Below are 25,863 nucleotides of genomic sequence, written 5' to 3' on the forward strand. Positions count from 1 at the left end.
TCAATTGAGATTTCCTTTGTTTCATTTCCAGAAAACAAAGCAACAAAACAGGAACTAAGCGAATCTCTGCAACAGGAACACAGACAGTATTAAAATCCCCACAGAGGTTTTAGCCAATAATTATTCCCCAAAATAAAGTTAGCTGGAGTTACACTCTAAGATTCAAGACAGGTGAAGGGTCAGACTCAGGGTTAGAGTCAAAAGTTAATCAGGAAAACAGATGAAGTTGGGTGCAGCCACTATATTGTTTGTGTGGGGAAACCTGACTGCCTGGGGGAAACCCACTCACACGGGGTGAACATATAAACTCCAACTACCGGTGTGAGGAGGAAGGACAGGTTGAAAGCCAAGGTGAGGCTAGTACGAGGTTTAACCACCCCTGGCGGTCTGATTCTTTCCAGATTTTAGGGTCTAAAAGCGGTGCAATTTTTTTGCAAGCTTTTACTCCCTAAAACCTGTATAAAAATCATACCGCAGAGAGTCCTGCAGCAGCCCCTCAACTTACTCACCTCCCTGGGATCAATCGTTGCAGATCTCCCTCCGTCCTCTGGGTGGCGCTGTAACCCTGCAGGGAGATTGCCGACATCAAACGGCAATCTCACCCGAGGGATGTAGAGACTCGGAGGACAGGAAGGAGAACGGCGTCCGGATCCCCCGGGAGGTGAGTGAAAACACCTGCTGTGCACTATGCTCTGCACTGTCTTGCCGGCGGTTAACATGAGTCACGCTTGCGATTACCGTTTCTGGCTTGTTTTTTCCAACCCGAGCTTGACTCATGATAACCGCCAAGGAGGTTAAACTACCTGCATACATACGAAGAATGTCGCCTGCAAGAATTGGGACTTGAACCATTGGGCGACAGTCCTTGGCTGACCTCTGTACAGACACATTCTGCTGCTATGGAGGGGAGAGGAGGACCAATGGTGTGACCTAGAGCAGCATGGAGTGGGGGGGGGGGGGAGGAGACGGATGAGACAATGTGCCAGCCACATATCCCGTCAATGTATCATGGGGTTGGCCGCCGCACCCCAAGAACCATCTAAGGGCCCTTTTTCATGAGAAGTTGATAGCTAGTGAAAACACTGCCAAACGCACACAATTGCTTGCTGCTGCCTGGCAACTGCTTATACCAGGGCCAGATTTACCATTAGGCACTGCAGGCACGTGCCTACAAGCGCCTTATGGGGCAAAGGCGGCTTCCCAAATGTCCCTCTTCACTATTAAAATGCGGATCAATTACTCCCCCCGCCCACTTATGTCACGCTCCGGTGGCCGCCTCATGCTCTGCAGCTAGCCGCAAGCAGTAACAGCCAGGCTAGTGACTCTGTCACACTCTCTCATCCCACCTACCGTATTCCTTCTTGCCTACACGCAGCTCTGCAACTTGCAAGTCTTCAGCAGGAGCTGCGTGCATAGGCATTGGGGTGGTGTGCAGCTCAGTCTCTGCTGCCTGGGAATGAGGGGAGAGAGATGTGTGAAAGCAGCAGCATGGGCAGTCCCCATCTGCAGCAAAATGATGTTGTAGGTCAATGGTGCTGGTCTGTGGGTTGACTTTGACTGTTCTCACCATTTGTTGCTTCTGTTTATCCGAGATTTTTCTTTCTCTTTCCTAACTGTGGAAACAGACAGCTGAAATCTCTGAGACACGTTCTGTATCCTTCCCATAAACCATGTTGGTGAACAATCTTCAGGTCATTTCAGTGTTCTCTTGAGACCCCCATGTTGCTATTCTTCTGAGAAAATTAAAAAAGGAGGGAAACTTACAATTGACCCCTTAAATAGTCTTTCTCATAATTGGATTCACCTGTGTATGTAGGTCAGGGGTTACTGAGCTTACCAAGCCAATTTGAGTTCCAATAATTCGTTCTAATGGTTTTGGAATCAATAAAATGACAACAGTGCCCAAATTTATGCACCTGCCTAATTTTATTTAAAGGACTCAGGAGGTGAAATACGAAAAAAAAAGTTAAATACCTGCATGAAATTTGAATGCACGGAGGATGCCATCCGCGCCCTCCGTGCCGTTCCGCCGGGTCCCCGCTGCTCAATGTCCCCCCAGGCCGGCTCCCGACCCCACAGCCCGGGTCGGGCTCTCCTGCCTCCACTAAGCTGTGGGGCTGTGGAGTCAGGAGCCGGCCTGGGGGGTACATTGAGCACAGCGGGGACCCGGCGGAACGGCACAGAGGGCGTTTTCATGCAGGTATTTAACTTTTTTTTTTGTATTTTGCCTCGTGAGTCCTTTAAACAATTATTGTAAACTTAATTTCACTTCTCAAATATCATTGGGTGTGTCTCCTATATGATACATTTAACTGACCATTTTTATCGTAACAACCAATGATTTTTTACCGGAAAATCATGGAGATTAACAAGGTTGCTCAAATTTTCGCATCCCACTATAAACAAAACCCTGAGGATCCCTTATGAGATGGGCTGGTTGAAAACCTGTCAGTTTTGTCAGATTTCTATTACCTACTGTAAGTGACAGCAACATGGCCAAGACAGATACGCAGAGGTAATTCTTGAGATATATTCTGGGAATAAACCACTATGTGTGATACTGTCGGTTTTATGTAATTCAAACATGCGGATACATGAGACCTGACAGCCCGAGTTACTCAATGGGCTCCTTCACATCTAAGGGCCTGAGCCCACTAACGCAGTTGAGCGCAGTTGTACACAGTTGTATCCGCTTTTCAGCATCTGTAACACTGATGTGTTGCTGAAAAGTGGACACAACTGCACACAACTGTGTTGGTGGGCTCAGGCCTGAAGTGAGGAAAATTATTTCAAATAAACACATGACGTAGCTGCAAATGAATATTACATACTAAGCTCACAGTCAGTTCCTCTCAGAAGCTCACCATTTTCTTCTTACAACGATCCCAATATTTTGTCAGAACTGAAATATACCAGTTGCTGTCAGTCATATATCAGCAGCTGTCAGTTACAAATGAATGTGCAAGGTAATATCCATGTTTCCATATGGCTCAAGTGGGTGATATTACAGTGTGCTGACCAGGAAGCTGTTATGGGGTAATGGACATTTTTTAAAATGGAGGACGGAGAAATCCATTGATCACAGCGGACAAACAGGACGCAGGAGAGGAGAAAGAGATTGAGGAGTAAACTACACAGTAGGTAAGTATAACCTGTGTATGGTTATTTTGACATTTATAATGTGTTTTTGTGTCTGCGTTAAAATATCTGACACCATGCAGTCCCCTGCTGGACAACATGCACATTTACAGATACAGTGGCGTAGCAATAGGCTAGGAGCTGCGTGCATAGGGATCGGGCTGGTGCACAGCGCAGTCTCTGCTGCCTGGGAACGAGGGGAGAGAGATGTGTGAAAGTGGTAGCATGGTCAGTACTGACAGCGGTGTCCTCCGTGTTACACACTGCAGCCCATGTTGTCATAAAATAGATGACAGACACGGGCCTCTGTGCTGTTATTAGCGTTGCTAGGCAACGCTGAAGGAAGCCGGTGCAGCATTAGGGAGAGTACCCGGCTTCCTGCTGTGGGAGGAACTCTGCTGAGGACGGGCTTGAGCCTGAGAGGGTGGGGCTAGAGCAGGCTCGCTCTCTGGATATGCAGGTAGCAAGGATTTGCAAAAATGAAGTTTTGGGGGTGGAGGTTGTTGCAGCTTCTGTGTAATATTGTGTGTGTTTGTGTGTAGGTGAGTCCCACCTCCTTTCCCCCATCACATGGCAGTCAAGGAGATTATGTATGTGTGTGTATATCTGTGTGTGTGCGCGTGTGTGTGTGTGTGTATATCTGTGTGTGTGCGCGTGTGTGTGTGTGTGTGTGTGTGTATATCTGTGTGTGTGTGTCTGTGTGTGTGTGTGTGTGTGTGTGTGTGTATATATCTGTGTGTGTGCGCGTGTGTGTGTGCGTGCGTGCGTGCGTGTGTGTGTGTGTGTATATCTGTGTGTGTGTGTGTATGCATGTGTGTGTGTGCGTGTGTGTGGTGTGTGTGTGTATGTGTATGTATCTGTGTGTGTGTGTGTGTGTGTATGTATGTGCGTATGTGTGTGTATGAGTGTGTGTGTGTGTGTGTGTGTGTGTGTATGAGTGTGTGTGTGTGTGCTTGCGTGTGTGTGTGTGTGCGCGTGTGTGTGTGTGCATGCGTGTGTGCACGCGTGTGTATGTGTGTGAGTGTTTGCCCCCCAACAGACACCACCCTGACCAAAAAGCGTCATCAGAGGCCCTTTGTTGCAGCCAAATTTCCCTCCTGGGCCCCTGAGCTGGCTGCTGACCCTCCCCCAATCATCCCCTAACTTAAAGAGGAACTGTAACGACAGAAAAAGTAGGCGGAAATACCCGATCGCCGTCGGGTCTGCTCTACTGCGCAGGCGCAAGTTTCCGGCGCCTGCGCAGTAGAGCGGACCCGACGGAGATCGGGTATTTCCGTCTATTTCCGTGCTGAAAGTCGCCACAGCGCCCCCGCTGGAGCCAGCAAAGGTAAATATTGAACTGACAGTCGGCACAGTCGCCGGCTGTTCGGAGGGCTGCGGCCAGACCCCCGTGGGACAGAGGACGGCGTGGGAAGCCTCATTAGGATCCGGAGGCTTCCCCCACCTGAGGTGAGTACCCCCCAGGGGATCTTTTTAATGTTACAGAGTCTCTTTAACAGACTCTGCAGTGTCCCTGGGGAGCAACAGTTCACATGGGGGAGGAACAACTTGGGGGCCCCTACAGGCTCTGGGGCCCTGGGGCAACTGCCCCTTTTTTCCTAGCCCTGCCTGGCTCCGATCGTCCTGTTCCAGCCGGCGACTACTTCCGGGTTCAGCGACAGCCGCCGACAGGCTGGGAACGCGAGTGATTCTCCGCGTTCCCAGCCACTATATCACCCTCTATGCTGCTATAGCATATATATGAGTATATAGTTTTATCAGGGCTGATAACAAGCAAGCTGAGCAGTGCAGAATGAAACAGAGAGCAGGGTAGGTGTTTTCTCTAATGTTCCCACTGATATATACTGTATGGTAAAATACATGAGGGTGTTTCGTCTCTGGTTCCCTTTAAGCAGTAATGTAATGCTAATCAATAACCTCTACTGGCTGTAAGGATCACATGAGCTTGGCTTTTGATGGTCTTTGCATTCCCCAATTGTCCAGTTGTCACAGTGGATCCTCTCATACTTATCAGCAATGTATTTTGAGGAAAATGATCCTCTATACTGAAGGGCATATATTACTCCTATTATTATAGGGGGAGTGATGTGGATTTGGTAATGTAAATCCGGTATAAAGGGGTACAAGGATGGATGGGCGGTGCTGCTCTGTAGTGGCCTCTCACTGAGGTTATATAAACATCTCTATAGACGGGAACAGGGAGGGGAAAAGGCAAATAGGGGAAAGCGCACTCCATTTCAATATGACATAATAAAACGGTCCTTCTGTGGAGTGTTCTCACCTCTAAGAGTGGCTGACTCGCCCGTATGGGTTGGTCAGTGATATGGCTTTCATCCCTCTACCAGCCGGGGGCACAGGGTGTGGATGTAATCTTCCTCCGCAGAGTCCCTCCTTAGGTCCACAGGATACTCCGTGATCTGCACAAGTATCCTGGATAGGATGGCCGGGCTGGATTATACTTGTAGTCCTCCCAATGTGAGGGGGGATTAATGTAAGGTGTACGGAGGAGGTCTGCTATTAACACTGTGTTGGCAGCAATTTAAATATTCCCCTTGAAATTAAATAGGTGAATTTTGATTGGCTGTTGTAGGCTCCACCCACTTTCTTGAATAGTAATCCCAGTCACCCAGTGACCAACTGTGCAAAGTTTGAGAACCCTGCCATTAGCAGTGTAAGAATGGCTGCAGTTTATATTTTCCCAGGAAAAGTTTTCTTGTTGCTCTGCCCACTTTTTGTAACCTGGACACACAGTCACTCAATGACCAAGTTTCTGAGCTTTCAGGTTCCTGGCATCAAAAATGTGTGAATGAATGAATGAATGAATGAATGAATGTAGTTTAACCAGCAAAGAAATCTAATTGGCTGTTTGTGGCTCCACCCCCTTTTCTGGATTTTAACCTCAGTCACCCACTGACCGACTGTACCAGGTCTGAGGCCTGTGCTATTAACAGTGTAAGAATGGCAACAATTTAAATATTCCCCTTGAAAATGTCCGAAGTTTAAGAATCCTGTCATTAACAGTGTAAGGCTGCAGTGTACATTTTCCCAGTAAAAAATTTGGGATTTTGCCTCCGCCGACTTTTTGTAAACTTGACACAAAGTCACTTAATTACCAAGTTTGTGAGCTTCCGAATTGCTGGCATCAAAAATGTGTGAATGGAAGCAGTTTATTGAGCAAAAAAAATCTGATTGGCTATTTGTGGTTCCCCCCTCTTTTAGTGAATTTGAATTTGAACCCCAGTCTCCCCCCAGCCCCCCCCCCCCCCCCCCAATCAACCCCAATGACTGACTTTTTTGAGGTTTGAGGCCTCTGCTATTAGCAGTGTAAGAATTGCACCAGTTTAAATATTTCCCTTGAAAATCAATAGGTGAATGTTGATTGGTGACCAAGTGTGACAAGTTTAAGACCTCTGCGACTAACAGCCTAAGAATGGCTGCAGTTTACATTTTCTCATTGAAAATGAATTGCTCAAATTGATTGGCTGTTTTATGTTCCGCCCGCTTTCCAAGAATTTTTGACCTCAGTCACTAAGTGACCAAGTGTGCCATCTGGTTGGCTGTTTGTGGTTCTGCCCAGGTGTGATGGGGCGTACGTACGAAAAGGGCGTCGGGAAAAAAGGGCGCGTGGTATAAACGATAAATGGAAATATCGTTTATAGAAATTATTGTGTAGAATTTCGTTTATAAATAGTGATTTAAAAATGTATAAATCACTAAATAATGTGTATGAGATCGGCAATTCTTAAAACGTTAATCTTCCCTGTTTGTAAAGTGAAACTTATATTTTCGTTTATTAAAAACCCTCCCTGTACCTATCCCTAACCCCTAGACCCCCTGTTGGTGCCTAAACCTAAGACCCCCCTGTTGGTGCCTAACCCTAAGACCCCCCTGTTGGTGCCTAACCCTAAGACCCCCCTGTTGGTGCCTAACCCTAAGACCCCCCTGTTGGTGCCTAACCCTAAGACCCCCCTGTTAGTGCCTAAACCTAAGACCCCCCTGTTAGTGCCTAAACCTAAGACCCCCCTGTAGGTGCCTAACCCTAAGACCCCCCTGTAGGTGCCTAACCCTAAGACCCCCCTGTTGGTGCCTAAACCTAAGACCCCCCTGTTAGTGCCTAAACCTAAGACCCCCCTGTAGGTGCCTAAACCTAAGACCCCCCTGTTGGTGCCTAAACCTAAAACCCCCTATGGATAATAATGTTTTACAGACATGAATAAATAAAGAATGTAAAGAAAAAAAATGTAAATTATTTTTTTGGGTGGATAATAATGTGTTAGAAATGTTTTAGAAATAGTGATTTATTATCTTCATAAACGTTATTCGTCACGGGCTCATTTTGTAAACTTAAATCATCACAAACATAGTTATAAATCCTTAAAAATCTCCGGGCGCCGTTATAAATCCTTAAAAATCTCCGGCGCCTTATTTTCCCCGTTCAGCGCCCATTAAACGATATTTATAATGAAAGTGAATGGGGCGCCCTTTTTGTCCACTTGTCTCATGCGCCCAAATCTACTGCTTCCGTGATGGGGGTACGCGAGACCCCCAGAGCATATCCTCCCAGGCAGCAAGAAATCTGCATACAAAGTCTTGTTGAAAGCAGAAAACATACGTGCACGCATGCACTCTATTATATATATATAGATATCTATATTTATATACTGTAGTATATAAATTAACATCTTACTTTTCAACGTATTGATGTTTCTTTCCCCTACTAGTATCTTTTGGCGAACTTCCTAGCCTGCCTAGCAATTGCAATTTTTTTGGCAATTGCGTTTTTGCACTTCTCATTCTAGTGAATAAGAATCACAAGACAATCGCCGGGGAAAATGCTACATTCAGCAGGTTTGGGATCGTCAGAAATTGCAAACGTGCCGTAATCAGAGCAATGTGAGTAATCCCATAGGATTATTCCTGCTAGTCACCAACAAATCACCAAAGCGCAAATCGCAGGCAAAAAGTGCCCGAGGGTGGCCTCAGCCTTCAGCCCTTTTGTCTGTCTACAACTATACATATTCATGGTTTGCGCTCTTGGACTCTTCAATCTGTCTATGCACAACACAATGCAGACCCCCCTTCAGGGTATAACTCACCAGATCCTCTGGTCTGACCGACCACATCACACCTCCGGGGTTTATGCCCCCCTCCCCCCCCCCCAAGTCACCTCTCTGGCAAGCTGCTTTCTTCCTCCATATATCCTCGTTTTCCCAGTTCAGATCACCACCATGTACATCCACATGTGAATTAAAAAGAAGGAAGGGAAAAGGGGGAAACCGCTTCCAATTGTGCAGATCGTTTATTATAAAATTAAAAAAGTCTTCAATTAAAACTTTACAGCAAGTTTGGCAAGCGTCTCATAGGCTTACAAAAAAGGTACAGGTAGGCCCAGTTCCCGAGTGGCCGCTCTATAACCATCTGCTGCCTTAATCCCTGCTGTCAGCCAAAACGTTAAACCAGCAAGGTATGCTAGCATGCTGACATGTTGGACGCAGCTCATTCGCTCCTACACTTCTCCACCAGTGACGTCACTCTGCTGGCTCTGCCCTATGCATTTCATTGCATAGCATATCATCAGGGGCTATGTCTACAACTATACACTTTCCAAATAAAAGTTGGTTCTTAATTTTCAGAAAGTGCTGGATCCCTTCTATAACATTAGTACTCCATTCCTCTTTGGACAAAGAGATGAAGGACCACAAGCGTGTCTGCTACTTCTTGTTAGTGGGGGCTGCCCTTCCGTTTGTTGTTGCTAAATTTTACCTTATGTACGTTAATTTACAATCTCAGAACATTAATACATACAGACAAACTGACATTTTTTTTTTAATTATAAATATGATGTATGATGATGCTGATGTTGTTGTCCAAGTGAGTAGACGGCTGATGTTGTTGGAAGGTGGCAGGTCTTCCACACAACTCACCACCCCTCACTGGCAAACGAGAATGACTTAAAGAGCTGTTGCTGCTCAGCTCGCAATCTGGGCTTCCTCTTTGCCTCAGAATAGGTGATCTCAAACACAGTCAGTGTGTCTCTCGGTTTTTCCTGTGGTGGTTCCACATGGAATGGGGGCCGTGCCTCTCCGGACTCCACGTCCTTCCAGTCTATCTGGATGAAGAGCGGCTCTTCCCTCAGGTTTTTCACCAGTTTTTCACGCCTTATCTGGCTCTTGCACAGTAGCTTCTTCAAGAAGTCTTTCAGCATGATGTCCATCTCCGCTGTATAGTCTGGAGATGTGCAGCAAATGGAGGATCTGAGGTCAAAATCAAACCTATCCTCCTCATCCTTCAGGAATGGGTACCTGAAGGACGCCATGATAAAGAGCACGATTCCCATAGAGAAGTAATCTACTGTGTGGTTGTAGTCCATCTCTAGGAACACCTCCGGGGCCATATAGAACAAGGTCCCCTTACATCCTTTAGTCATGGCATTTCCAAAGACATTTTGTGCTGCCAGACCGAAGTCAGCGATCTTTATATTCCCGACTCCGTCCAGAAGGATGTTTTCCGGCTTGATGTCTCGGTGGATTATACCCTTGGAGTGGATGTACTCCAGGCCGATGACCATCTGTGCAGCAAATAGTCTGATGGAAGAGAAATAAAATCATTATTAGCATCACATGTTCAATACACAAATAAAGCAGAAAGATGTATCCATGGGGCTAGGTGCACACATAGCAGAAACGCTACCATTGCAAACCGCTGCGTTTTATGCACCAATGTTACTCCATGGGCAGCATAAAAAAGGCATGGGTGTGTGTTTGTACTTTAGCGTTTTTATAATCGCTAGTTTTGTTGCATATAATGCATGAACGCATCAAAATAGCACATAATGAAAGTCAATGGAAACGCAATATATTAAAGGACAACTGAAGTGAGAGGGATATGGAGGCTGCCATATTTATTTCCATCTAAGCAATGCCAGTTGCCACGCCCTCCTGCTGATCCTCTGCCTCTAATACTATTAGCCATAGCCCCTGAACAAGCATGCAGCAGATCAGGTGTTTCTGACATTAATGTCAGATCTGACAAGACGAGCTGCATGCTTGTTTCTGGTGTTATTCAGATACTACTGCAGAGAAATAGACAAGCAGGGCTGCCAGGCAACTGGTATTGATTAAAAGGAAATAAATATGGCAGCCTCCGTATACCTCTTACTTCAGTTCCCCTTTAAGTTTTGTATGCGTTTTTGATGCGTTTTTGTTTTAAATAAAGATATCTGATGTATTTCCGCTTCCTGTTGTCTTCCTAGTGATTTGCATAAATGTAAATATTAAAACGCATAAAAAACGCATACAAATCTCACATGTGTTTTGTATATGCAAACCGCAAACACATTAAAAACGCACGCAAATAGGTTAAAACCCGCATTTGCTGTAAAAAACGCAGCAAAAACACACAAAAAATGCACACAACTTAAAATGAAAACATGGCATAAAAATGCAGCCTTTTCACGTTATGTTATGTGTGCACCCAGCCTGACTCATTCTAACAAGATCTAATACAAATTTCAGTGTGTGTAAAATGACTTCCTCACATTGATGTGATGTAAATAAAGCATTTTACCAGAATCTTTTCTAATAAGGGTAATTTACAAGATGGAATAGTTGTAACAGGGAGACTAGCAGATAATAAGATTCTCATCTCAAAAAGTTCGGAGGTATGTAATCTTACCTTAGGGTTGTAATGTCAAAGGGAACATCAGCATCATCTATAAGTTTAGACAGGTCTCCCCCGCTCAGGTACTCCATGGCAAAGTAGAGGTAATCCTCCGACTGGAATGTACCATAGAGCTGGGTGATGAAGGGACCCTTCTTAAGGGTCTTCAAGGCCTGACTCTCCCTAAAGATGACCTCGGGGTCTTTCTTCAGGAATGCTCTTTTCCTGACCATCTTGATGGCCAGCTGTTGGTCACTGGCTCGATGGGAAGCAAGGTAAACCTGGAAGAGACAGAGGAGAATATTTAGTATTCGATAGTTAAGATGGACCAATAACAAACACAGAATATTTATATCGTGCTTTACTCCTGGCGGACTCAAAGCGGCAGAGCTGCAGCCACTAGGACGCGCTCTATAGGCAGTAGCAATGTTAGGGAGACTTGACTAAGGTCTCCTACTGAATATGTGCAGCTTACTGAACAGGCAGCGCCGAGATTCGAACCCTGGTCTCCTGTGTCAGAGGCAGAGTCCTTAAAGAGAATCTGTACTTTAAAATTCTTACAATAAAAAGCATACCATTCTATTCATTATGTTCTCCTGGGCCCCTCTGTGCTGTTTCTGCCACTCCCTGCAATCCTGGCTTGTAATTGCCAGTTTTAGGCAGTGTTTACAAACAAAAGACATGGCTGCTAACAGCATGTTATAGGCTCAGAGGAGCTCAGTCTGTGACTCACACGGAGCCTGCAGGGGGTGTGTAGAGGGTGTGTATAGCTTCTGCCTATAACAGCAGAGCAGCACATTCCTGCCTGAGCCTGGCAAAGCGGTCAAAGGAAAGAAGATTAGATTATAACAGAGATAATACAGCCACTGTGCAACTAGGAAAGGCTGCAGTAAGACAAACCACATTAGAACAGGTATAGGAACTTATAGGATAGAAGAAATAAGGCTGAACATTTTGTTACAGAGTCTCTTTAACCATTACCAAAGATGCTCAAATTCGAATTCAGGTGAATTCCGGATAGTTACTATTCGGATTTCACCCTGTGACCTGTGTGGGCTGGGCAGGGGGGTCAAGCTTACCTATCTGATGTCTTCTTAGGTCAGTTCCTCGGTGCCTCACACGATGCGTTCCACACGGCGGTCATGTGATTACAAACACTTCCTCCTTCGGGTTGAAGTAGGAAGTGTTTATACTCACATGACAAGTGTGGAACGCATCGTGGGAGGCGCCGAGGGGTGGACCGAGGAAGATAGGTAAGCTTGACCCCCCCCCCCCCGTTCAGCCTGCACAGGTAACTGGGTGAAATCCGCATAGCAACTATCCGGGTCTCACCCGAATTCGGATTTGAGCATCTCTGACCATTACACTATCCAGCCACTACAATGCAAAAATGCTGCAGGCCAGAGTTGCTACCTGTCTATATCTAGTTCCACTGAGACCAATAAAGATGGCTATCTAAAGCCATATCTGGGCTGACCCCGCCCCTAGGGTAATCTGTCTAATTACTTACCTTGCCAAATGCCCCATGTCCGAGAAATTGATGGAACTTGAAGCTGTCCACAGTCAGTGGCGTCCTGATGGTCTGGATTCCACTCGGGCCTTGGAAGAGAAAGAAAAATCACATTAATATCATCATCTACTGAGATTTCCTATAAACCAAAGCGTATACATAATCAAAGCCTATACATGGTTGTAAAGGTAGCCCTACACTGGCAGATGTCTCGCTGAGATTAATAGGTAGTGAGAGATCTGCTTGTGCTCATCCACATCTTTCCTGCCGGGACCTTCTCACACTTATCTCTACTCCTCTATATGTCAGCCAGCATTCTCCCGCATGTGGACTCTGTGAAATAGTGATGAACCTTCTACCCTAGAATTTCCCCCAAAGGAGAGATCATGGAGAAATGTGATGGGCTGGTCATGTGATCACAGTGCAGGTAACTTTTGATTAGCTGGTCAGGATCCTTTTGATCCTGTATCACTTTTTATTATGGAAAAGAAGCAGAAGTGAGATGTGATCAATGTGGCTGTGACTTGCCAATCAAAAGTCCTACAAATCTATCATATCATCAGAGCATCCACATATTGTCTATGATCTCTCCTGTAGGAAAAAGAAAGACATAGGATAAATTTGACCAATCAAATTGCATGATTGAGCAAATCAGATTGGACCAATCAAATTGCAGTTGCCTCAAGGAAATAACACTCTTTACTGAGCACAGGGGCGGTGTTTCTAAAGCGGCGAACTAGGCAATTGCTCATGCTCAGGGCCCTAGAGCAGGCAAACGCCCCCTTCCTATGTTCTGCCATCTCCATCCCTGAACACTGGCGCCTGTCCTATGTGACCCGGCAGCATGTACATACTCACATAGCATGCTGCCGGGTCAGAGAGAACAGCCTCCAGTGTTAGGGGATGGTGACAGAAGGACACAGGAGGATGCCTGGCTACTGGAAAGGTGAGTGCAATGCTGCCATTCTGCATCAATACAGGGCACAGGATGACCATTATTAGCTTGGAGGGGATACCCTGGAAGGGGCATTCAGCTGGCTCAGGGCCCTGGGGGACAACACTATCTAGGATGTGGGGAGCAAAGGGAACAACTATAGCTGCATTGGAAAGTGTAGAAATATAATGTAATGCGCCTTGATAATAGCAACGACTCAGCACTCATTAATGGTGTGCCTGCTGTACACTCATTGCTATAGATTGCTCAGTATTAACCTCCCTGGGGATAAGCCCGACACAGTGTCGGACTAGCCACCACAGGGGATCGCATGGCCCCGGGAGAGTTTTTTTCAATGAAATTTGTTACATAGTCTTCAGCTAGCACTTGGCTAGCTACCTGTGCCCCCCAAGTGCCTCCGCTCTCCCCCCCGATCCCCGCCGCAATACATACCCCCCAGGGATCCTGCGATGGCGCAGCCTCCCGATCAGCTCCAGGCTTTGCTATGGGGAGGATCGGGACTGCGCATGAAGTCATGACGTCATGTCTGATCGTTGCCATAGCGACGACTGAAGCTAATTGGGAAGCTCCGCGGCTGGGTGAGTGTTGCCGGCGGCGATCGGGGGGAGCAGATAGGTGCCGGGAGACTTGGGGGACACAGGTAGCTAGCCTAGTGCTAGCTACGAAGTTTAGAGCAAGATTTATTCCAAAAATCCCTCCCGCGGACGCAGCCTCATAAACTACGTACCGCCAGGAAGGTTAACCTATATATTTGAGATGCGTAATAACCAATAATGATGTAGTACTTACCAGCTTCTTCCTCCTCCACATCCACATGAGGTGAAGCATCAGACAGCTGATTTCCTGGCGCTGGAGTCCCAGCTACTTCCTCCACCACATAACCAGAAACATCAGCTTCTTCATTCTCCTCCACCAGATGCACACGAGGTGAAGCATCCGACAACTGGTATCCTGGCGCTGGATCCCCAGCTACTACCTCCACCACATGACCAGAATCACCTGTGAACACAAAGATAAAAAAATGATTAGCCTAACATTCAGCAAAATGCAACTTTTATTATTATGTTTTGATTTTTTAAAGCGCCAATATATTACGCCGCACTGGACAATAAGTATATATAATGATACAAGAATGACAGATGTAACAAGGTTATACAACATACAACAAAGTTATTCAAACAAACGCTGCAAGATACATGATCATGCGATTATGGGCTATAGTTAGGTATGCTCAGTAATACAGGTACAAGCTTTCACACACCGCCTAGTGTGAACCCAGCCTGCATCCTCTGACACTTCCGCCTTTACAGCAGCAGTGTGCCCCTGCACACTCCGGGATAATTTACTTTTTGTGAAATTGATTGAACCAATCAGATTGGATCAATCACATTGGTCTAAAGGTGCCCATTAACGCTACAATTTTTTCATCAGATGCGATCTTTTGATGCACTTTTATGACCACAAGTAATCGGAAGTTAATTATTGATTGTTCAATAAGGGCATTTTCTCTCTTCAGATACTATCATAAAATCCAACTTTCAGATCGATTACATATTCTGTAAGCGACCAAACAATCGTTTCACATCAATTTTCCCCCCAGACTATAGTTTTCTGTACATTTTGATCAGAAAAAGTGTGTCGAAAGAAAGATCGTATCCGACAGGGGCAGACCACGCGGCCGCTTGGGGCCTCAAGGTCTTAGGGGCCTCGGCGGCTCCGTGACGTCGGCGTGACGTCACTGTTTTCCCGCAGCCCCGCGGGGCTGGCAGAGCAGAGCAGGGCTGCGGGAAGATGGCCGCCGCCGAAGCCCTGCTCTGGAGACTATTTATTTCTCCAGTACAGGGCTTCGGGTGGCCATCTTCCCGTAGCCCTGCATTCAATCAGCGCGGGAGATTGGAGGAGGGAGGGAGCTCCGTGGGAACTGCGCGCCTGAGGAGCCGGCCAGGAGAGGAGACGGGGAGAGAAGACTTCTGCCAGTGCCAGGTGAGTAAATTCTTTTCTTTTTGCAGCCCTAATTGCCTTTATCTGCTGAAAATGTGCCCTAATTGCGTTTATCTGCTGAAAATGTGCCGTAATTGCGTTTGATATCTGCTGAAAATGTGCCCTAATTGCGTTTATCTGCTGAAAATGTGCCCTAATTGCGTTTGATATCTGCTGAAAATGTGCCCTAACGCGTGCAGTGTGAACGGGGCCTAATTGCGTTTGATATCTGCTGAAAATGTGCCCTAATTGCGTTTGATATCTGCTGAAAATGTGCCCTAATTGCGTTTGATTTCTGCTGAACTGTGCCCTAATTGCGTTTGATTTCTGCCGAACTGTGCCCTAATTGCGTTTGATTTCTGCCGAACTGTGCCCTAATTGCGTTTGATTTCTGCTGAACTGTGCCCTAATTGCGTTTGATTTCTGCTGAACTGTGCCCTAATTGCGTTTGATTTCTGCTGGAAATGTGCCTTAATTGCGTTTGATTTCTGCTGAAAATGTGCCCTAATTGCGTTTGATTTCTGCTGAAAATGTGCCCTAATTGCGTTTGGTTTCTGCTGTAAATGTGCCCTAATTGCGTTTGATTTCTGCTGAAAATGTGCCCAAATTGCGTTTGATTTCTGCTGAAATGTGGCCCAAATTGCGTTTGGTTTCTGCTGAAACATGGCCCAAATTCTGTTTGTTTTCTGTTGAAATGTTGCACAAATTGCGTTTGTTTTCTGCTGAAATGTTGCACAAATTGCGTTTTTATTTTCTGGTGTCTGGGGTAACTGTTGCTGCATTTATTATTAAATTGTCATAGTTGGCTATATTTGCTGCGCTACGGTTAGGCTCCGCCCATACAATGTCATGACCACGCCCATCCCTGCAAACAGCCCCGCCCCAATCCGCCCTCCCGCTCCACCCACATGACATGGTCACGCCCACTTATGCGGTATAGCCACACCCATTTTCGCTGATGTCAGGGAAGCAGGATAGGGCCACTTACTACAGTCCGCTTGGGGCCACAAAAACCTTAGCTGCACCCTTGGTATCCGATAAAAAAAATTGTACCGTTAACGGGCACCTTAAGATTAGACTAATTACATTCCATGATTGGACCAATCAGATTGGACCAATCGGATTGCATGGTTTGACCAGTCAGATTGGATCAATCACATTGCAAGATTAGACCAATCAATTTAAACCAATCACATTGCATGGTTGCACCAATAAGATTGAGCCTATCAGATTGCCCTGTTGGACCAATCAGATTGCACAATTGGTCCAATCAGATCAGACCAATCACATTGCACAATTGGGCCAATCAGAATGGACCAGTCACCTCAATTGTGGCCATTAATGATCCAATCTTTTTTCGGCAATTTGATTGGTACAATCTCATTTCGTCCAGTTGTGACCAAGTAACCCTGTGACCAACTGTTCCAAGTTTGAGGACCCTACCATTAGCATTCTAAGAATGGTTTCAGTTTAAATTTCCTATTTTAAATGAATAGCTAAAATTTGGTAGCAGCATAACGGGAGGAGGAGGCCTCATCAGAATCATAAACAAAATATTTGTTTATCTATTTGTTCACATATAACATAAAATCTGATGGAAAGTGCCATCTGCTTCCACCACGCCCCTCTGGTGATGTCATAATAGCAGCCTGTGCATGTGCATGTGCAGGTGCTGAGCTTCCCTGACATCACAAGAGGTATACAGGCTGCTATTATGACATCACTTTCCTGACATCACCAGAGGGGCCTGGTGGAAGCAGATGGGATCTTCTGGCACTTTCTATACTGGCCACATTCCCAAAAAATTGCATAAAATGCATATCAAAACACAAACAAAATGCACAAAAATGCACTTGTGACTCATATGTGTGAAATACAAATGCAGTAAAACGCAACCAAATACAAGTGTGAAACGCTTCTGCGAACGGCAAATGCACTGAAAATGCACTTCATTATGACAAAAAATGCAGAAACACATATGCAACAAAACACAACCTTTCACGCAACGCCTAGTGCGTTCCCAGCCTGCATCTTCTGACACTTCCACCTTTACAGCCGGAGTGTGCCCCTGCTAACTCTGGGATGATTTCATTTTTTGTGAAATCGATTGAACCAACCAGATTGGACCAATCACATAGCATGATTAAATCAATCTGATTGGACCAATCACATTGATCTAAAGGTGCCCATTAATGGAAAAATGTTTTCATCAGATCTTTTGACGCTCTTTTATGACCACAAGTTATCAGAAGTTAATTATCGATTGTTCATTAAGGGTATTTTCTCTCTTCAGATGTGATCATAAAATCCAACTTTCAGATCGATTACATTTTCTGGTCCAATCAACCAAAGAATGGTTTCACATCAATTTTTGCCACACACTGTGCAATTTTCTGAACATTGTGATCATAAAAAGTGTGTTGGAAAAGCGCATCTGTGGATCAAATAGAGACCTTAAGATTATACTAATCACACTGCATGATTGTTCTAATCAGATTGGACCAATCGGACTGCATGATATAACCAGTCAGATTGGACCAATCACATTGCAAGGTTAGACCAATTAATTTAAACCAATCACATTGCATGATTGCACTAATCAGAATCAATTAAATTGCACAGTTGGACCAATCAGATTGCACAATTAGTCCAATCAGATCAGATCAATCACATTGCACAATTGGACCAATCAGACTGGACTAGGCAATTTGATTGGTGCAATCTGATTTTGTCCAGTTGTGATCTCAGTCACCCTATGACCGACTGTGTCGTATGAGGACCCTACCATTAGCAGTCTAAGAATGGCTTCAGTTTAAAATTTCCTATTTAAATTGAAAGGCTTAAATTTGGTGAACTGTTTTAAGCTCCTCCCACTTTTTCTAAATTTTAACCCCAGTCACCCACTGACTGACTGTGTCAAGTTTGGGGAGTCTGGCTTCAATACTGTGAGAAAGACAGCTTATTACATTTTCTCATTAAAGTAATTGAGAAAAATTTAAAAATCATCACTCATTATTGGTCTGCCTGCTGTTCACTCATTGCTATAGATTCCTCAATATTAACCTATATATTTGGGATGTGTAATAACATATAATGATGTAGTACTTACCAGCTTCTTCCGCTTCCACCACGTAAGGTGAAATAACCGATATCTGATATTCCGGCGCTGGGTTCCCAGCTACTCCCTCCTCCACATGACGGAAATCATCCGATATCAGATATTCCTGTGCTCCTGAAGAACGCCCGGTAGAAGGGGCAGGTCTACAGCAGCGGAAAAGTCTGCCCAAGAAAGCCCTGATGGAACGCACAGCTGCGTGGGCTCTGCTCCTCCTAGCCGGTGGTGTGGGCCCTGGGGTAGCAGTCGCAGGCTGTGCTGAAGGCTGCTGAACCTCAAGCCTGAGGTTCAGTTTGCGTCGCCTTTTACAGCAGCGCAACATAATTCACTAATGAGAATCTCACTAATGAGTAAATCGCTCGAGAGCAAAAGCAATTGTCTTCACTTGAGCAAATGGAGACAAAAGTGAGCCTCTGAGTGCTCAACACCTGTTTATATACACAGGCTGCCATTATGACATCACCAGAGGTATACAGGCTCTATTATGACATCACAAGAGGGGGCGTGGTGGCAGCAGATGGGACCTTCTAGCACTTTCCATCAGATTTTATGTTAAATATGTGAACAAATAGATACAAAATAATAGGCCTAGAATGTGGAACCATGAATGTGTACATGCAGAACATAAATTATAGGACCACTACAGCAAAAAAAATAAAGCAGGTAAAATCTGTCAGAACCGACAGCTTTTGAACTAGTCCTCGTGTGAGATTCGCAGGGTATTATTTATTTTCCATAAGCATTTCCTTAATGGCAGTTGCTAAGTCAAACTGCTAAAATAGTGTACAGTTGGGTGTGGAGACTGGCTTATTTTATTTATTTTTCAGGTAAAATTAGTCAGTGGTTGGTCATAACTGAAAGTGTGTACCGGGCTTTGGTGAGCTGAAACCAATGTAGCGGTCAATATGCACCTTACCATGGAGTGTAAACAAGAGTTATCTCACTTAGGTTGCAGCCTCCCTTCTGATGAGGCCACCGCCTTCCCTTATGCTGCTCTCTGGGTAGGAATACACTAGGCAGAAACGCTAGCATTGCATAAAACGCTAGAGTAACTTTCTGCATATTTTTCCAAAACGCATCTAAAACGCACATTGTGGTCAGTATAAAAACACCTTTTCAGTGTCCTCTCTGGCTCATCACTAGGAAGTTCAAAGGAAGCAGAAACGCATCATCAAACTTGGTTTAAAAAAAAAAACACATTAAAAACGCAATAAAAATACAATAAAAAGCTATACCTCTGCGTCACAATTGAGATTATGTGCGTTTTAGATGCATTTTGGAAAAATATGCAGAAAGTTCTGCATTACAAAAAGGCACATTGTAGAACACAAATTAATGAGGTTTTTCATGCGGCCCATTGACTTACATTATACGCGTTAACGCTATTGTTTTACGCAATGCTAGTGTTTCTTCCTAGTGTGTTCCTACCCAGAGAGCAGCATAACGGTAGGCGGCGGCCTCATCAGAATGGAGGCGGCAACCTAAGTGATTTAATCCCTGTTTAAACTCTATGATAAGGTTGTTTTTTTTTACCTCTACGTTGGTTTCAATTCACTAAAGGACTGGTACACACTTTCAGGCTACTTACACACTAAGACGTTGCGTTAGGTGCTACGTTAAGGTCGCATAACGTGCCCCTAACGCAACGCATGGTGTGCGGGAGAGGACGGTAGAGTGAGCCGCGTTAGGCGGCTCTATCCGCATAAGGTCTCCTAGAGTGGCGCTGATTGGCCGGAGGGACCACGTGATGCGGAGCGAGACACTCCGCATCACGTGGTCCTGCCGGCCAACCAGCGGTCGCCAGTGCAGTGCATATTAAGTAGCCATGTGCGCGACTACTGTAGCAGCATCTCCCCGCCTCCTCTCCGCCCCCCACTGAGCATGTGCAAACAGTCTAACGCGGCTAAAGCCGCTAGAACGCACAGCATGCTGCACTTTCACTACAACGTGCAGCGTTACATGTAACGCAACGTGGGCAGTGTGAACAGCCCACTTGTGTTACATTGCTGTGCGTTGGGGGAGCGTTACAGGCTGCACTAACGTGTGCCTGTAACGTCCCTGTGTGGAAGCAGCCTCAATTATGATTGGCCAATCGCTGACTAATTTTACCAAACAACCTCTAAGCCAGTCTCCATACTCACCTGTACAGTATTTTGTCAGTTAGACTTAGCAACGCCCATTAATGCTTTTGGAAAAGAAATAATACCCTGCGAATCCCACATGAGGACTAATTCAAAAGCTGTCGGTTCTGACAGATTTTATCTGTTTATTTTTTTTTGCTGTAGTGGTCCTTGAATTTGTGTTCTACGTGTACAAAGTCATGTTTATCTATTTGTTCACATATAACATAAAATCTGATGGAAAGTCACCAGAGGGGCGTGGTGGAAGTAGATGGGACCTCCCAGCACTTTCCATACTGGCCACATTCCCCAAAAATTGCATAAAATGCATATCAAAAACGCAAACAAAATGCACAAAAATACACTTGTGACTCACATGTGGGAAACACAAATTCAGGAAAACGCAACCAAATACAAGTGTGAAACACTTCTGTGAACCGCAAATGCACTCCAAATGCACTTCCTTATGACAAAAAATGCAGAAACACATATGCAGCAAAACGCAACCTTTCACGCAACGCCTAGTGCGTTCCCAGCCTGCATCTTCTGACACTTCCACCTTTACAGCCGGAGTGTGCCCCTGCTAACTCTGAGATGAGTTCATTATTTGTGAAATTGATTGAACCAATCAGATTGGACCAATCACATAGCATGATTAAATCAATGTGATTGGATCAATCACATTGGTCTAAAGGGGCCCATTAACTGAACAATTTTTTCATCAGATGCGATCTTTTGAGACGCACTTTTAAGACCGCAAGTAAGCGGAAGTTAATTATCATTTGTTCAGTAAGAGTTTTTTCTCTCTTCATATGTGATCATAAAATCCAACTTTTAGATCAATTACATTTTCTGGTCCAATCAACCAAAGAATGGTTTCACATCAATTTGTGCCACACTGTGCAGTTTTCTGTACATTGTGATTATACAAAGTGTGTTGAAAAAGTGCATCTGTTTATAAAATTGTACCGTTAATAGGCACCTTAAGATTATACTAATCACACTGCATGATTGTGCTAATCAGATTGGACCAATCGGACTGCATGATATGACCAGTCAGATTGGACCAATCACATTGCAAGGTTAGACCAATCAATTTCAACCAATCACATTGCATGATTGCACTGATCAGATTGAACCAATCAAATTGCACTGTTGGACCAATCACATTGCACAATTACATAGTTACATAGTTATTTTGGTTGAAAAAAGACATACGTCCATCGAGTTCAACCAGTATAAAGTACAACACCAGCCTGCTCCCTCACATATCCCTGTTGATCCAGAGGAAGGCGAAAAAACCCTTACAAGACATGGTCCAATTAGCCCCTAAAGGGAAAAATTCCTTCCCGACTCCAGATGGCAATCAGATAAAATCCCTGGATCAACATCATTAGGCATTACCTAGTAATTGTAGCCATGGATGTCTTTCAACGCAAGGAAAGCATCTAAGCCCCCTTTAAACGCAGGTATAGAGTTTGCCATAACGACTTCCTGTGGCAATGCATTCCACATCTTAATCACTCTTACTGTAAAGAACCCTTTCCTAAATAAATGGCTAAAACGTTTTTTCTCCATGCGCAGATCATGTCCTCTAGTCCTTTGAGAAGGTCTAGGGACAACAAGCTCATCCGCCAAGGTATTATATTGCCCTCTGATGTATTTATACTAGGGATGGGACGAATCCACAATTTCTTCGAATCCGAATCCGGATCCGAATCTAAAAAGGTTCTCGAATATCTCGAACCTTTCGAATCCCGAATCTAACGAATCCTGCACATACGAATTGTGCGATCCGTAGTATAGTTGCCCGCAGTATAGGTAGCGAGGTAAAGGTGCCTTCAGTATAGCTAGCTAGGTATGGGTGCCTTCAATATTGGTAGCTTTCAGTATAGGTAGCAAGGTATAGGGGCTTTCAGTATAGGTAGCAAGGTATATGGGCCTTCAGTATAGGTAGAAAGGTATTTGGGCCTTCAGTATAGGTAGCAGGGTATATAGGCCTTCAGTATAGGTAGCAGGGTATATAGGCCTTCAGTATAGGTAGCAGGGTATATGTGCCTTCAGTATAGGTAGCAGGGTATATGGGCCTTCAGTATAGGTAGCAGGGTATATGGGCCTTCAGTATAGGTAGCAGGGTATATGGGCCTTCAGTATAGGTAGCAGGGTATAGGGGCCTTCAGTATAGATAGCAGGGTATATGTGCCTTCAGTATAGGTAGCAGGGTATATAGGCCTTCAGTATAGGTAGCAAGGTATATGTGCCTTCAGTATAGGTAGCAGGGTATATGGGCCTTCAGTATAGGTAGCAGGGTATATGGGCCTTCAGTATAGGTAGCAGGGTATATGGGCCTTCAGTATAGGTAGCAGGGTATATGGGCCTTCAGTATAGGTAGCAGGGTATATGGGCCTTCAGTATAGGTAGCAGGGTATATAGGCCTTCAGTATAGGTAGCAGGGTATTGGGGCCTTCAGTATAGGTAGCAGGGTATATGGGCCTTCAGTATAGGTAGCAGGGTATATAGAGGCCTTAAGTATAGGTAGGTATGTAGGTAGGTATAGGGGCCTTTAGGTAGGTAAAGGGACCTTCAGTATAGGTAGCAGGGTATAGGGCCTTCAGTATAGGTAACAGGGTATATAGAGGCCTTAAGTATAGGTAGGTATGTATGTAGGTATAGGGGCCTTTAGGTAGGTAAAGGGACCTTCAGTATAGGTAGCAGGTTATAGGGCCTTAAGTATAGGTAGGTATGTAGGTAGGTAGGTATAGGGGCCTTTAGGTAGGTAGGTATAGGGGCCTTTAGGTAGGTAGGTAGGTACGTATAGGGGGCCTTTAGGTAGGTATAGTGGCCTGTAGGTAGGTAGGTAAGTATAGTGGCCGGTAGGTAGGTATAGTGTCCTGTAGGTAGGTAGGTAGTTAAAGGGACCTTCAGTATATGTAGCAGGGTATAGGGCCTTAAGTATTATTATTATTATTATTATTATTTAGTATTTATATAGCGCCGACATATTACGCAGCGCTGTACAGTGTATATATATATATATATCTTGTCACTAACTGTCCCTCAAAGGAGCTCACAATCTAATCCCTACCATTGCCATATGTCTATATTATGTAGTGTAAGTACTGTAGTCTAGGGCCAATTTTAGGGGGAGCCAATTGACTTATCTGTATGTTTTTGGAATGTGGGAGGAAACCGGAGTGCCCGGAGGAAACGCACGCAGACACGGAGAGAACATACAAACTCTTTGCAGATAGTGCCCTGGCTGGGATTCGAACCAGGGACCCAGCGCTGCAAGGCGAGAGAGCTAACCACTACGCCACCGTGCTGCTATGTAGGTAGGTAGGTATAGGGGCCTTTAGGTAGGTAGGTATAGGGGCCTTTAGGTAGGTAGGCACGTATAGGGGGCCTTTAAGTAGGTAGGTAGGTATAGAGGCCTGTAGGTAGGTATAGGGGCCTTTAGGTAGGTAGGTAAGTATAGGGGCCTTTAGGTAGGTAGGTAGGTATAGGGGCCTTTAGGTAGGTAGGTACGGATAGGGGGCCTTTAGGTAGGTATAGTGGCCTGTAGGTAGGTAGGTAGGTATAGTGGCCGGTAGGTAGGTAGGTATAGTGTCCTGTAGGTAGGTAGGTAGTTAAAGGGACCTTCAGTATAGGTAGCAGGGTATAAGGCCTTAAGTATAGGTAGGTATGTAGGTAGGTAGGTATAGGGGCCTTTAGGTAGGTAGGTATAGGGGCCTTTAGGTAGGTAGGCACGTATAGGGGGCCTTTAGGTAGGTAGGTATAGAGGCCTTTAGGTAGGTATAGGGGCCTTTAGGTAGGTAGGTACATATAGGGGGCCTTTAGGTAGGTATAGGGGCCTGTAGGTAGGTAGGTATAGTGGTAGGTAGGTAGTATAGGGGGCCTTTAGGTAGGTATAGGGGCCTGTAGGTAGGTAGGTATAGTGCCCGGTAGGTAGGTAGGTACGTATAGGGGGCCTTTAGGTAGGTATAGTGGCAGGTAGGTAGGTAAAGTGGTAGGTAGGTAGGTAGGTAGGTAGGTAGGTGTCGCTCCCCCCCCCCCCCCCCCCGTGCCTCCTCCGCTCACCCCCATGGCCTCCTCCGTCCCCCGTGCCTCCTCGCTCACCCCTGCATAAGTATCAAGTCAACTCACATGTCCAGTGGAGCGCAGACAGAGCGGCAGACCTCGTCCTTACTTCTCGGTTCCCTCTAGTGGCTGGACCGGCTTTTACTGATGACGTCATTGTAAAAGCCGTCACTAGAGGGAACCAGGAAGTCAGCGAGAGGTCTGCCGCTCTGTCTGCGCTCCACTGGACGGGTGAGTTGATACAAAGTATGCGGGCGGCCGGGCGGAGGAGGCGCGGGGCGGTCGGAGGAGGCGCGGGTCGGAGGAGGACGAGTGCGAGCGGCGGATGCGTGGCGATGCAGCGTCGGGATTCGGCGGATTCGTAAAGTGGAAAATGGCGTCGGGATTCGAATCCACGAATCTCGAATATTTCCCAATATTCGAGGGATTCGTGGATTCGCCGGATTCGTCGTCCCATCTCTAATTTATACATGTTAATTAGATCCCCTCTAAGGCGTCTTTTCTCTAGACTAAATAAACCCAGTGTAAAGAAACGCGGAAAAGCCGACGCATGGACGCAGCATGAGGTGGCTGTTTCCGCGGCTGGCATAGCGGAACGCGGAGAAACCGCCGCGTCCGACGCGGCGGTTTGCGCGCACAGGCCTGCTACTGACAGTCTGACCAGGCGCGGGGAGGCCACCGCATGTGCTGATAGCGGTGCGGCTCACCCCGCGTGCAGGCCAGGAGAGACATTGCAAAGCGTGACTGGTGTGGCTGGGACTGATAGTCCACACAGGTTCAGAATGACGCGCGCGCGCTGAGAGGCAGAGTTTATATGACAGCCAGAAGAAGGTCAGCTGACCAAGCTGGTCAGCTGACATTTCCACCACTTTTCATTGGTCCAGCACTTAGGGGAGGCGCAGGAGGCGCTGATGTATATATACTGGGTGCTGGTCAGTTCTCTGGTGTCTGGCGTTGCGATCACTACGTGGTAGCACTCAGACCTTGTCAGTATCTGTGTTCTAGCATAGTTTCCAAAGGTGTTGATGATCACGGAGCTCACACCTTAGTGTTAGGAATATTGAACTGTATTATTTGTTATGATCTTCTGCTTGCCTGACTATCCTCCTGAACTCTGATTCTGTACCTTGCTATTTCTGATATCCTGTTGCCAAACTCTGCTTGTTCCTGGACTCGACCTTCTGATTCTGTACCTTGCTATTCTGATACTCCGTTGCCTAACCCTGCCTGTTCATTGGATTCTGTATCTGTCTCCTGAAATCTGTACCTTATCTGTCTGTGTGTTAACGACCTGGCTTGCCCGACCTCG

At 45.7% G+C, this 25,863-nt stretch overlaps 1 protein-coding gene across 1 annotated transcript; it reads right to left on the reverse strand.

The window, feature by feature from the left end:
* Window positions 1-9,058: 9,058 nt before the first annotated feature.
* LOC137547470 (protein kinase C theta type-like) lies at window positions 9,059-18,416 on the reverse strand. Its single transcript, XM_068271067.1, has 5 exons — window positions 18,352-18,416; window positions 14,052-14,261; window positions 12,308-12,396; window positions 10,813-11,078; window positions 9,059-9,722 (listed from the first exon to the last, which is right to left on the reverse strand). Exons 4-5 carry the CDS (start codon window positions 11,028-11,030, stop codon window positions 9,059-9,061), a joined length of 882 nt encoding a protein of 293 aa, XP_068127168.1. The 5' UTR covers window positions 11,031-11,078; window positions 12,308-12,396; window positions 14,052-14,261; window positions 18,352-18,416.
* Window positions 18,417-25,863: the final 7,447 nt, after the last annotated feature.

This window comes from Hyperolius riggenbachi, chromosome 2 (genome assembly GCF_040937935.1).
Source record: "Hyperolius riggenbachi isolate aHypRig1 chromosome 2, aHypRig1.pri, whole genome shotgun sequence".
NCBI lineage: Eukaryota > Metazoa > Chordata > Amphibia > Anura > Hyperoliidae > Hyperolius > Hyperolius riggenbachi.

Excerpts from the sequence above, each read along its gene's own strand:
- LOC137547470 (XM_068271067.1), bottom strand. The coding sequence starts at position 11,030 with ATGGTCAGGAAAAGAGCATTCCTGAAGAAAGACCCCGAGGTCATCTTT. Across the intron at positions 9,723-10,812 it reads TTTGACATTACAACCCTAAG|ACTATTTGCTGCACAGATGG; the intron begins GTAAGATTACAT and ends CTCTTCCATCAG.